Here is a 13,604-nt window from a genome sequence, read left to right on the forward strand (position 1 = left end):
AATGCGCTCAACCACACATATGCATACTAAGAAGTTAGACGCTAACCAAAACAAGGTTCAACCCTTCCATTACCTGATATCCTGATCCGACTTTATCCCATTATAGAAATTGGAGTTGCAAAATGCTTATTCTACATAGTCTCGCGTAGCGTTAGCAGAAGTAATGGAAATCGTTGTAAAGAGTAGAGAAACTAAAAGCTACCTGAATAGTTAAATCCTCTCCTTAATCAACTCGTTCACTTATGGCACCTAGCACATGCTGAAGCCGAAACCACAAAAGCACAATTTCAAAACAGTCAATATAATTTATCATAACATGGTTTGAAGAAGACTAGAGGTCTTTCCACTTGCAACTAATGGAAAGTTATTGTACACTTGACAGCTGATTCAGTTTAATCATAAAGTATCTTATAGTTCAGTACAATATCACAGACACTCAGTAACGATACTTGGTAGAGTAATCTTTAGGTGCAATAACTAGACCACGACCCTTTCTCGCACCACGGTACACTGTCTCAACAATATCAATGAACTCTTGTTTATCTTTGAGAGCCCAGTTGATCTTGTTATTGTTTCCTGTGCCAAGATCAATCATGATGTGCTTGTTCCTGAAGAAGAACATGATAGTGGATGGATCGTACAACTCATACATTGTGTTAAAATCAGGGACCTCTGTGATGTCCACCAGGTATATGACAGCAAAATTCTTTAATGTATCTGCAACTGAAGCCAGCACCTCGTCCATCTGAAACGCCACAAGAAATAACCAGCTAAAACTAAATAGAGTTTTACAAATTTTATAGCAAGGGGGGAGAATCAGTATGCCACTGTGAACCCTCCTCAGGAGTAGAGAGAAGCCAAATCTATCTATATATATATATATATCTATATCTATATATCTATATAAAGTAGGGAAAATAAGAGATGAGTTGGCACCTCTCTTTCGCCAAGGATCCTATTTATCTATTATCTCAATTTTTTGGTTTTTTTTTGTCCTCTTATCTATTATATAACTACAATAAAGAATTCCATGGCCAAGGATATATAAAGTAGGAAAAATAAGAGATGAGTTGGCACCTCTCTTTGGCTAAGGATCCTATTTATCTATTATCTCAATTTTTGTTTTTTTTTGTCCTCTTATCTAGTATATAACTACAATAAAGAATTGTAACACTGAGGTAACGAAGAGTCACAAAAATTAAAGCACATAAAGTGTCTATTAAATAAAAATTTAAACAACCTATCCGTTTGCATTTCCCTAAAAAGGCTAAAAAACGTCTCTTCCTCTTCTTTCCATTAATTTTCTTAATTATTCCTCTTTATTTATCTTCTTTCCCACAAATAAGTACACGTACAATCAACATTCCCAGAAACAATGGGGAATTCCAATCGAGACTCATTGAAAAGAACGTCTCTTCCTCTTTTTCCCATTAATTTTCTTAACTACTCTTTAATTTATTTTCTTTCCCACAAACAAGTACACATACAGTCAACTTTCCCCAGAAACAATGGAGAATTCCATACGAGATTTATTGAAATGAGATTTCAGTTACTGAAGAATATGCATTTGCAGTAGGTAACTCTTCTATCGACAGGGTCAATTTATATATGTTGGAGAATAATTGGAGTGCCAATACTAAATACTTTAGGTATATTAATTGTCGTTATAACATTTTGCGTTAGACGGTTTAAGTATTGATCTTTTCCTTGATGTGGTGTTTCTCTGTTCATGATTTTTATCATGTAGTCCAATAATAGGCACACTCACCTTTAGGGCATAGCCTTCCTCTTTGAGTTTCTTTGCCATTTTTACATTTTCTTTTCCAATTTTCTCCATGCGTGGCTTTTTGTTTATCTGTATATTTCTAATTCTCAAAATTATATTTTGCACATGCATACGTAATTTGAGATAGCTATTTCTTATTATGAATATCTTTTATGCATACGTAATTTGAGATGCTAAATTTATAGAATTAAATCTTTACAGGACATGAAAGTCTTTCATCGATAAAATAGAAGCATGCATGTATTAGATTTATTTTCTGGGACTATTTTGTTGTTATTGACTTTGAGGTAGTGAAGTTTTAACAGTATTTGATGCTTAAAGAAAGTCAAAGTATTTAATATTTTGGTTCTTTTCTCTTTCCAAGCCTTTATATATTCCATGTTTAAAGAAGGTGGAAACTCTTTACCTCACTCACGTTACATCACTCCTCTAGGTTAAATTACTGGAAATCGAGATCAAAATCATTTGGCGGTATTACATAAATCTACTGATGCTTCTTAAAATTGCGTATTCCATAAATCTACTGATGCTTTTTAATAAATTTACTAGTGATGACTGCATAGTAATGCATCAATTAAAAATACCACTTATGCCCATATTTCCCCAACCTACCAACCACCCAAAAACCAGCTTCCCTGATAATCTGGAAAGATATCACTAAAAGCAGAAGTGAGAAACTACTAAAATGGAGAACAAAAAAAGGTTAATAGCAGAATATAAAATCTACATCCAATTAAAACTGGATAGGCAATGACTATTGCACCTGTTCTAGCAATACCTAACTTTAAGCAGGTTTTCTTGGTGGAAACTAATGCATGCCAAACTGGTATAGGAGCTGTATTGATGCAAGGGAATAGGCCAATAGGATTTAAGCAAGCTCAAGCACCTAGACAGCGGAGGAAATATACATATGAGAAAGAGTTTATGTCACCACTGAGTGCTGTAGACAAGTGGATATACAAGAGATTCAGCTGAAATAGAGTTGCTAATCCACTCTCAAAGAGAAATGAGGATGAAGCTATGCACAGAGAGACTGAAGGAAGGTTACAGGCTATAAGTTTACTGTACCTATTTGAATAGTTGGATACAAAGGATTTCAACACAGCTACGAATTAAAAAAAATAATAACACAGCAACGAAGGAGCAACGAGTTACAGACTTAATTACTTAGCTCACAGTTGACAGTACAGCCTCAGAGCAGAGACAAGTTTAGCTTACAATCTGTAGTTTTAGTTAGAAAGATGAAGGGTATATTGCAAGTTCAGGGGATTTAAGGCAGCAAATAGTCAAGCAACTATATGACTCACCAGTAGGTGGACACTCAAGTCAAGTAGGTACATTAAAGAGAGTTTCTTGGCCTGAGCTTAAAGAAAATGTGAAGTCCTATGTGAAATGTACCAGAGAAGCAAGGAAGAAAAATACCCTACCTAGGGCTTCTACAACTCTTTCTATGATAATGGTGTTCGTGCCAGCTTGCACTTTGACTATTGCACTAGGTACCTGATATCTTCCACCAGCACAAGTACTGGTAACTCTGTCACCAAAAGGCTTAGACAGATGGGAAGAAATTACCTAGTGCTTCTTTATCTCCGCCGGAGCTTGAACCTGAGAACTAACGGTTCTCCAGCCTAGGGCTTCTATAACTCTTAACCGTTCCTGAGCAGGCTTGGATGCATAGCATATTAGTGCAGACTTCATAGAGGTTCAAATCACAAGGAAGGGGCACCATCTTTGTGGTAGTAGACGGCATGACTAAAGGGATAACAGAAAGCTAAAATGGAACTCCTGAAACCATCCTTTCTGATAGAAGCGGTATATTTTTTATTAACTGCTAGCAGCAGGAATTGTTATTTTAAATTAATGTGGACACTACTAAGTTTCAGCACTGCTTATCACCCTCCATCAGATGGACAGACGGAGAGCGCGAATAGATGTAATATTGCCTGTTTGAGATGTATGACAGCTCATAGACCCAATCAGTGGAAGGAATGGCTTGGTTTAGCTGAACGGAGGTGCAATTCAAACTTCCATAACGGTTTGAATTGCGTACCATTTCAAGCATGGTATGGGTATCGCCTCCTGAGATATCAATTGGAGCCTCATTAGAAGCTAATGTACCAGAGGATTTCTTAGCCAAGAGCAACAAATTCAGCAGCTATAGAAAGACAATCTAAAGCAAAGCACGAAATAAATTAAATTTTATGCATATAAGCACAAAACTGAACAAGAATTTAACAAATTTGAAGTTCCATGTCAAATGAGCCTTCAAGTTTCCGGAAAGGGCAAGGTGGCATATAGACTGCTTTTACGTTCTGCCTCTAGGGTGCACCCCATGTATCATATATATATGAGCTCAGCAAACAAGGTCAATTCAACCCGCAGCAATCTTGCAGAGATAGTGGGTCAAAAGGGGCAACGTGGGAGTGGTAAAGGAACTGGTGCATTGATCAAACTTAGCTCCAGAAGACTCCACATGGGAAGATTTTGATTTCATCTGGGGCAAGTTTCCAGAATTGCTGCTAGTTCTTGAGGACAAGAATTAATTTAAGGGGTCTGGAATGTTATATGTAAATGGAGGGGAGCAATATAAATAAAAGGAGAAGTCGACTTAAACAACAAATGAAACAAACTGCTGAGATTAGCTTTTCTTAATGAGCAGAAACCGCTCAAATTGATCCTAGCTATTATAAAAGCAGCAGCAGTTGGAGGAAGGGAAGCAGTTGTAAAGGAATTATAATGGAATTCTGGTGTCCCCTTCCTCCTTCACACACTGTCATTCTTCTCTCTTCCTCTTCATTTGTTCGCCTGAACTCTTCTTTTTCCTCATTGCTCTTGTTCATTCTCTTAATCTTTTCATTCTAACGGATGGATTACAACCTATGATTGTTCAAAGATCGAGCCTCACTATATTTAGTCTTCTTTAGTTGTTTCTTCATTTCGGCTATAAATTCAGCTGTTATTGCTTTTGATGCAATTAAGACTCATTTTTGAAAACCCCCAAAATCGGCAATATTTAGCCTATCGACAAATGGGTAATTCTCGGGATTAATGAAGTTCATTCACATTCACGGGTAAATATTGAGAGCCTACTTTTTGCCAAAAAGCGATACAAGTGCATTGCGCTCTTTCTTCGACTCCCACAGAACCTGCCAGACGTGGTGAAAAAATTTTCAGAGCTACTTCCTGTTTCTACTTTCTCTTTCCAAAATTCTAACACTAAAGACACCCAGAACATATATATATATATATACACACACACGCTATGTCGTTCGATCTTCTCAGTGTTCTTACTTCCCTTTTCGCTCTCATCAGAACTCAAATTATTGTTTACAAGATGCTGGTGTTCAAAATCTTGGCCCCAAGGCTTTCTGGAAATCTCATGGCTATGCCTCAACTATTGATGATAATTTGTAATTATGTAACTGAATATCCAGTAAAAAGCTTCATTCAATAATTTGTAATTATGTCACTACGTCTCCGGTTAAGAGCTTCATTCAATAATTTGTAATTATGTCACTATATATCTCCAGTTAAGAGCTTTGTTCGTCGTCTCAATCTCAGAAGGATGTCATCATTGATGGGGAACAAAAAGTTAAACTCCTTTCTTATCATTTCTTTTGTTTCTGAATTTTAATTCAAGCTAGATTCTTTTTAATCATTATTTCATTTCTGAATTCAACTTTTTGAAATCCTCGGTGGAAGAGTTACCAAGTACATGTGCGAGTAGGAAGTAGCATGTATCCATTAGAATAGTTGTGTGCGGCGCAAAGCCGTAAACTGATCCAAATACCATCGGATTCCCCAAAATATCCGGTCTCATGTCAACCCCTGACTGACCGGAGGCCTAAAAGCCTCAAAAAGGAGGAAGGGTACTCCAATCGACCGGGTTCTTATTTTGTAAATAAGGTTTTAAAAAAAAAACTTTCAGAAAGCTGCTCCCAAATGGAATAGGAAAATGGCCAAATAGTACAATACTTGCGCCTCAGTCCGAAACAAGTACCAATCTGCCATATGAATCTTCACCATATTTTTCTGTTTATAATCATCGTTGACCAAGATTATACAAAATAAAAATAAAAAATAAAAAGTACAAGATGTTCTCTAAATCTCCTACTGCATGAGAATCTCAAATAGGGCTAAGGGACACCAAAAAAACATAGGACCTAAAGTAAACGTATTAACATGACTAAAGCATATTACCAATTAATTTTTATTGCCTATACAATTTTTCTCTTCCATTATGTCCTATCTTTTGTTAAGTCTTGCATTGATTCCAACATATTGTAGGCATTTCTAGACCATTTATTTTCATGTGATTTTAGGTCTATCTTATCCCTTTCAATAACCATGGTTTCACACCTAATGACCAGCTAAGTTGCTCCGACACGGCAGTTTAGGTGCCGCATCCGTGTCGACATGACACTAATATGGGTGTGGGTAAGGGATCCGTACCGGATCTGGTCAAATAATTTTGGGTACTTTGACCACGACAGACGGAAAAATTCGAGACGAGATACAATTTGATTCCCAAAATCAGAACGAAAATTAGGGTACATTTGAAGAAAATAGCATATTTTATCTAGTAAATCAATCATTTACTTATCTACAGCTTGAAAATAAAAAAGAAATCCACACTTTACAAATCATACGTAAGTATTCTACAAAATTTCTCATAATTTAAAGATTTTTTTTATTTTTTTTTATTTTACTTTTAGCCGAATACCCGCACCCGTATCTGTACAAGGATCCGTATCCCCGAATCTTAGAAATTACATCTCGAAGATCCGGCCTCTAGATCTGCACCCGTGTCGGACACCCGTATCCGAGCAACTTAGATGACCAGTGAATCTGGAGGCTGACATCCGGAGGCCAACGCAGGAGATAACCAACCATCTCAAGCAACCTTCTTTCATTTTATCCTCAATGTCTGCTACTTGTCCTTTCCGGAGAATATGGTCATTTTTAGGCTAATCTAATCTTGTACCAACACACATCAATTTTAGCACCCACATTTATGTGACACTCGTCTTGTGGATGTGCAGCGTCGCCAAAGGCAAAAAGCTCTAAAAAGCTCTAAAAAGCGCTCCATCTTATCCCTTAAGCACAAAAGCAATTTAAGTGTGGGTTTTAGCAACAAAAAATGGCACAATGAAAAATAACAATATATATGTAATTTAAGAAAAGAGTAACAAATTCATTTGCAATATTTTTATTAACAACTAATATACTTATTTGACGATTATATTTGTTGTTTAGCACTGCTCGATTGAAGATAGAACTCATAGGCAATGCTTGCGCACATCATAGTGCCTTGCCTACACTGAAGCATAGCTTAAGCGAGGCGAAGCGCCCTCCCATTTTAGCTGCATAATATTCCCTTCCATGTAACACTAATGGTCTTACAACTGTTCTATAGAGCTTCCCTTACTAGTTTCGTCAATTAGCATAATATCATTAGCAAATAGGATACACCATAAGACCTAGGGGCGAATGCAGGATGTAAGGTATAGGTTCATTTGAACCTAGTAAAATTGGATTCAGTAAAAAAGTACAAATAATTAATTTTGAACTCAATAAATAAAATGAGTTGAGGTAGAACCCCGAACTCGATGCCATAAAGTTTAAATCTTGGATCCGCCTCTGATTTGACCTCAACTTATATTGAGGTATAACATGTTCTGGCTCAATGTCAATCCTTGCCACCTTGGTGTAAACCCAAAGTTATGGTAACACTCGTTTCTACTTATCATTTCTTGTTACAAGTTTTCTATTCAATTTCTTGAAAATTAGGAACAAGGTGAAATTCAAAAATGGGTCAAATGGTTTGGGTGATTAACAGGAATGGCTCCATTAAGGGGCTGGTGTTAGCTGAATATCTCTAAAATTAGCCATATCTAAAAAATGTCCCCTGGACCCGTACTCGGTTACTATTCTTCAGCATTTTTCTACCGGACCGGTAGAATTCTGCTATATTAACTCTACCTATCCGTTATGTTATTCATCAAAGTCTATCAGGTTGGCAAAATTTGGTTCTTTAGAGATTTCTCTACCGGGTTAGTAGAGTTTATGCAACATTTCTAGCTATTTGTTAAGTTGTTCATCTAAGTTTACCAAATTGGCATAATTTTTCTGTGTTGTTTTAACAAAGTGTTCTTCGTATTTACAACTTTAATTTTGATCAAACCACCCCAAATCTACTCCAAATGATCTCAAATTTGAAACAAAGTTTCCAAATACAAACAGAAACAATCTCCAATTATCAATTTAGTCAAACAGCACCAAATCAAAAAGACTCAATTTGTCTTCTGCAACACTTTCTAAGGTCCAACAATGAAATTTTGAGCTTTTTACAGTAAATCACCAAAAATCGATGTTTGAACTAAGAATTTAAACATAAATTATCAACAGCAGCATACCTAGTGGAATCCCACAAGTGGGGTCTAGGGAGGGTAGTGTGTACGCAAACCTTACTCCTACCTTGTGAAGGAAGAAAGATTGTTTCCGATATACCTTCGGCTCAAGTAAAGCATAATCCCAGCATTCATGGAAAAGAGAGACAATTGCCACGAAAAAGAAAGCAGTAACAATAACAACAAAATAAGATAATTGAAACAAAACAACAATTAGTCATAGAGATTAAAAAATAAGAAAATACGAATGTAATACCAGTAATATTGGTATGGAGAAGAAAAGCGCCCCCTACCTACTACCCTACTACCTTAATCCTCGACCTCTGCACCCTTCTATCAAGGGTCATGTCCTCAGTAAGCTGCAAATGTACCATGTCCTGGCTAATCACCTTTTCCAAATACTTCTTTTGCCTACCTCGCCTCTCCTTAGACCCATCAACGTCAATCTCTCACACCTCCTCACTAGCGCATCTATGTCTCATCTTGACATGTCCGAACTACCTCAACCTCGCTTTAAATATTGAAGAACTATGATGTTCAAGTAAAGAAAAATCCTCCGTGTGGGGGGGGGGAGGGGGATTTCGCTAAGACCGTCAAAAATGGAAACATTCTGTCAAGACCAGTCTCGTTATGGAACATAGCATGCAATTTTTTGAACGGTTTTAACCCAAACAACTTCTTCCCCAAGCCCCTTTTTTTACCAGTCTAAAATATGGGTAGATGGATTGTGGAGTGTTCAACCAGTCCGAATCCAACCCCCGTGCCCATTTTTCCTCCACTAATTGTAATAGACCTTATTCATTAAATCCCAGCTTCCATCCGTTAATTGCAATTGTATTTCTGAATTCTAATATGAAGAAACATTACAGAAATTCTAGACCCACTACAAATTGATTATCCTAAGACATTAAACAAACAAAACTCGGAGTACCCAAAACTTCTTTTCTACTAAAAAGTAAAAAGACTATACAGCTGGTTCAACGCACCATAAAACTGAAATCAAAAAACATTTATGGTGAAATCAGTTGAAATTACAGTAATCAAGAATACACAAGAACCTAGGGTTTCACGAACAAATTAAAAAAATCCCCAGCAAATTATTATCCCAAGCAAGAAACCCATAATTTACTAAAACAAACATCCTAGAAAGACAAATATATGCACATAGTTTCCTATATGGGGATGCAAAGAGAGGGGAAAAAGGCTTTAGGGTATACCTGCATGCAAGTTTCGTCCCAGTCATGGCCGAAGCGGATAATGACGAGGCGTTCCTCTTCAGCAAGAATGGCCTGATCCACCGCCCATCCCGAGTGAAGGTGAGGCAACAAGTACGACATCTTTCTCTGATCGCTAGGATAGCAAGGGAAAAGTAGCTCAAGGAAGGGTTTTGGTTCTCCTCGATTGGTATAAAGGGAGAGAAGAAAATATCTAATAATAGCCTCCCAGTTTATTTTTTAAAATGGTTTTTATATCCTAAAATATTAACTCACCTTTATACCCTTTAAAATCTAAATTAATTTTAACAAATATTATCCATAAAGAATGAAATTATAATAATAGCCATCATAAAATATTAATTTGAATTGGGCAATAACATAGGATAAAGAATTTGCACGTCCTTCTAATTCCGATTAATTAGAAGAAAACGCACTAAGAAGAGATACAAACGAAATCATTCGATAAATTCATAGAACATGTGATAGCTTTTCCATTTACTCATACTCTTTCAATTTTCTTATTAATAATTACATTTTGTTAATATTTGAAATAAATTACTTCTAGGTATTCGTTATAAAGTTAAAAGTTTTCAATCATGCATCAAGTGAATAAACCTTTAGCTCCATCTCCCAAATAGATAATCAAGTAAAATATTTATATTCAACAAACGGCCACATTAATTTGGCCCAAATGTGGCCACACTAGTAAAAAGACTATCATAACCTTATTCAGTTTTGCAATCTTTCACCCAAATAATTTTCCCTCCAAAACACACTAATAAATACAGTAACTTATCTCTATTCCCAAAATAGAGCAACTAAAATTGATACATGTTTCCATACATATGAAGATGAAAAGTTTCTATATACTTTGTGTATTTTATGTGTATAGCAAATTATACTGTATATTTAATAAAAATTAATTATATACTTGATTTAATAAAAATATACGATCTACACATCAGCAAAATAAACTTTTTTATCCTTAAACTAAACATGAATTCAAACCAAGAAACTTGGTAGTACAAGAAACATTAGTTTGTTTAATTTAATATTTATTGCCCCACACTCATTTTAATATAATACAAATAAAAACTAAAAATTATTTTAAAAGAAACTTTGACTCTATTGCTCATATCGAAAATATGATTTTTCTTATTATATTTTTTTTTTTTTAAATCTCATCTCAAATTCAAATAAGTCATATCCTTTTATTTTTTAAATTGGACCCCATTTTTAATAAATCATCTTATGCGTTCAGACTTAAAGTAATAGCTCTCAATTAAGATATTAATCATAAAAAACTATTTTCTTATTTTTTAAACACATTATATATAATATTGTAACAACGTTCCTACTATTTTTTTTTCTCTATATAATTTTTTTTTTTAAATTATTAAGAAAAAAAAAGTGGAATGGAAGAAAACGAATCACATGGTTAGTGAATAGCTATTAAAATAAGAATCTTAATTTTTGAAAGCTTGAAAAAGCTATTTACTATAAAAATATGAGTCAATCATAATTAGTTTTCACCACAAATGAAATTTGATCAAAACTTATTTTCTGAATTCTTATTAGATTTGTCTAATTTTTCTTAGTCAATGGACTTATATGGTTGCTATGAATAACTAGTGGCATATACGTATGATCTTAATGAATGAAATTATATATTGGCTATTATATAAATGGTCAATTCAATATAACAATGAATCGCGACGATATAATTAACATAAGTTATATGACTAAGACCTTAGTCAATGGACTTATATGGTTGCCATGAATAACTAGTGACCGATACGTATGACTTTAATGAATGAAATTATATATTGGTTATTATATAAACGGTCAATTCAATATAACTATGAATCGCAACGATGTAATTAACATAGGTTATATGACTACGACCTAAGTCAATGAACTTATATGGTTGCTATGAATAACTAGTGGCCGATACGTATGACCTTAATGAATGAAATTATATATTGGCTATTATATAAACGGCCAATATAACTATGAATCGCAACGATGTAATTAACATAGGTTATATGACTATGACTTTAGTCAATAGACTTATATGGTTGCTATGAATAACTAGTGGCGTATACGTATGACCTTAATGAATGAAATTATATATTGGCTATTATATAAACGGTCAATTCAATATAACAATGAATCGCGACGATGTAATTAACATAAGTTATATGACTAAGACCTTAGTCAATGGACTTATATGGTTGCTATGAATAACTAGTGGTCAATACGTATAACCTTAATGAATGAAATTATATATTGATTATTATATAAACGGTCAATTCAATATAACTATGAATCGCAACGATGTAATTAGCATAGGTTATATGACTACGACCTAAGTCAATGAACTTATATGGTTGCTATGAATAACTAGTGGCCGATACGTATGACCTTAATGAATGAAATTATATATTGGCTATTATATAAACGACTAATATAACTATGAATTGCAATGATGTAATTAACATAGGTTATATGACTACAACCTTAGTCAATGGACTTATGTAGTTGCTATGAATAACTAGTGGCCGATATATATGACCTTAATGAATGAAATTATATATTGGTTATTATATAAACGGTCAATTCAACGCAACGATGTAATTAACATAGATTATACGACTATGACCTAAGTCAATGAACTTATATGGTTGTATAAATAACTAGTGGCCGATACGTATGACCTTAACGAATGAAATTATATATTGGCTATTATATAAACGACCAATATAACTATGAATCGCAACGATGTAATTAACATAGGTTATATGACTACAACCTTAGTCAATGGAGTTATATAATTGCTATGAATAACTAGTGGCCGGTACGTATGACCTTAATGAATGAAATTATATATTGGTTATTATAAAAACGGTCAATATTACTATGAATCGCAACGATGTAATTAACATAATTTGCAAGAAACATTGAATGTAAAAATTTCTTTTTTTATTCATGTCATAAATAATCATGGCAATAGTTTGTTTAATAACTATAATTATTTGTTATGATAAGATAATATAGCCACAAAATTCGAAGAGACAATAAACTCTGCTAGCTAGTTATAACTTTTTGTCATGCATTTACCATATCAATAGTATTATTTAACTACAATAAATAGTTAAATAAATATTATTCTTTGATTACCAAAGTCATTACAAGAGCTAGTCCAAAAAGAAAATAGAGATATTTTAGGAATAATAAATTTTAAATATAAAAGTTAGATTTTTCTAAAATATAAACTATTTAGTAATTGTATTTAATCAAAGAATTTACTAATTCTCAAATAACAAATTGTAAAATATAAAAATTAATCTTAAGCAATAGATCAGTATACTTAAGGCCTCAAAGCTTATCAACTGACTCCTTGACTTATATATATATATATATATATATATATATATATATATATATATATATATATATATATAAGTTTGGTCCTTTATTATTTTTAAATAAGTATTTAGAGTAATTTCTTATATCTAAACTCTTATTTTATTAAATAAGTATTTGGAGTACCTTTTTTATATATAAACACTTAATTTAAGTACTCATATGATGAAGACTTTATATATTTATTTATCCATTTATTTATGTATATGTGGTCCTCAATTATTTTGAATAAGTACTTAAAATAATTTCATATATCTAAACACTTATTTTAAATAAGTACTCATATATTAAAAAAATTATGACAATTTTAGTGCAAGAAAAACTAATTTTAGTGGTTTATGACGTTTCCTAACTAATTATCTATGAAATGATGTTAGATTTATGATTTCATCACTAAATAAAAAGAAAATATATTAATTTAAATATGAATTTTTTTACAAAAAAAAAGTGAAATCATCGCTAATATGGCGGCGCTAACATTTAGCAATGAAATATCGAAGCTAGCAATATCTTATTATTCATCGTAATTTTTAATAACTATCTTTTTATTATTATATCAAATATAAAAATATATTTTCTTTACACTAAGAATTAAGAAGTATTATAACTCTCTTTTCTAAAAAGAAGTATTATAACACTAAGAATTAAGAAGTATTATAACTCTCTTTTCTAAACAGAAGTATTTTCTCTAAAAATATATGTATATAGATGAATAAATTCGAAATATATACGTGTATACTACAAAAAAAAAGATGAAAAAATATG

The 13,604-nt window shown here is 33.2% G+C and overlaps 1 protein-coding gene across 1 annotated transcript; it reads right to left on the reverse strand.

Annotated features, from left to right (window-relative positions):
* Positions 1-285: 285 nt before the first annotated feature.
* On the reverse strand, positions 286-9,641 carry LOC107814973 (thioredoxin-like protein YLS8). Its single transcript, XM_016640473.2, has 2 exons — positions 9,414-9,641; positions 286-745 (listed from the first exon to the last, which is right to left on the reverse strand). Exons 1-2 carry the CDS (start codon positions 9,531-9,533, stop codon positions 437-439), a joined length of 429 nt encoding a protein of 142 aa, XP_016495959.1. The 5' UTR covers positions 9,534-9,641; the 3' UTR covers positions 286-436.
* Between the last annotated feature and the right edge of the window lie 3,963 nt (positions 9,642-13,604).

Source organism: Nicotiana tabacum, chromosome 12, assembly GCF_000715075.1.
Source record: "Nicotiana tabacum cultivar K326 chromosome 12, ASM71507v2, whole genome shotgun sequence".
In the NCBI taxonomy this organism is placed as follows: domain Eukaryota; kingdom Viridiplantae; phylum Streptophyta; class Magnoliopsida; order Solanales; family Solanaceae; genus Nicotiana; species Nicotiana tabacum.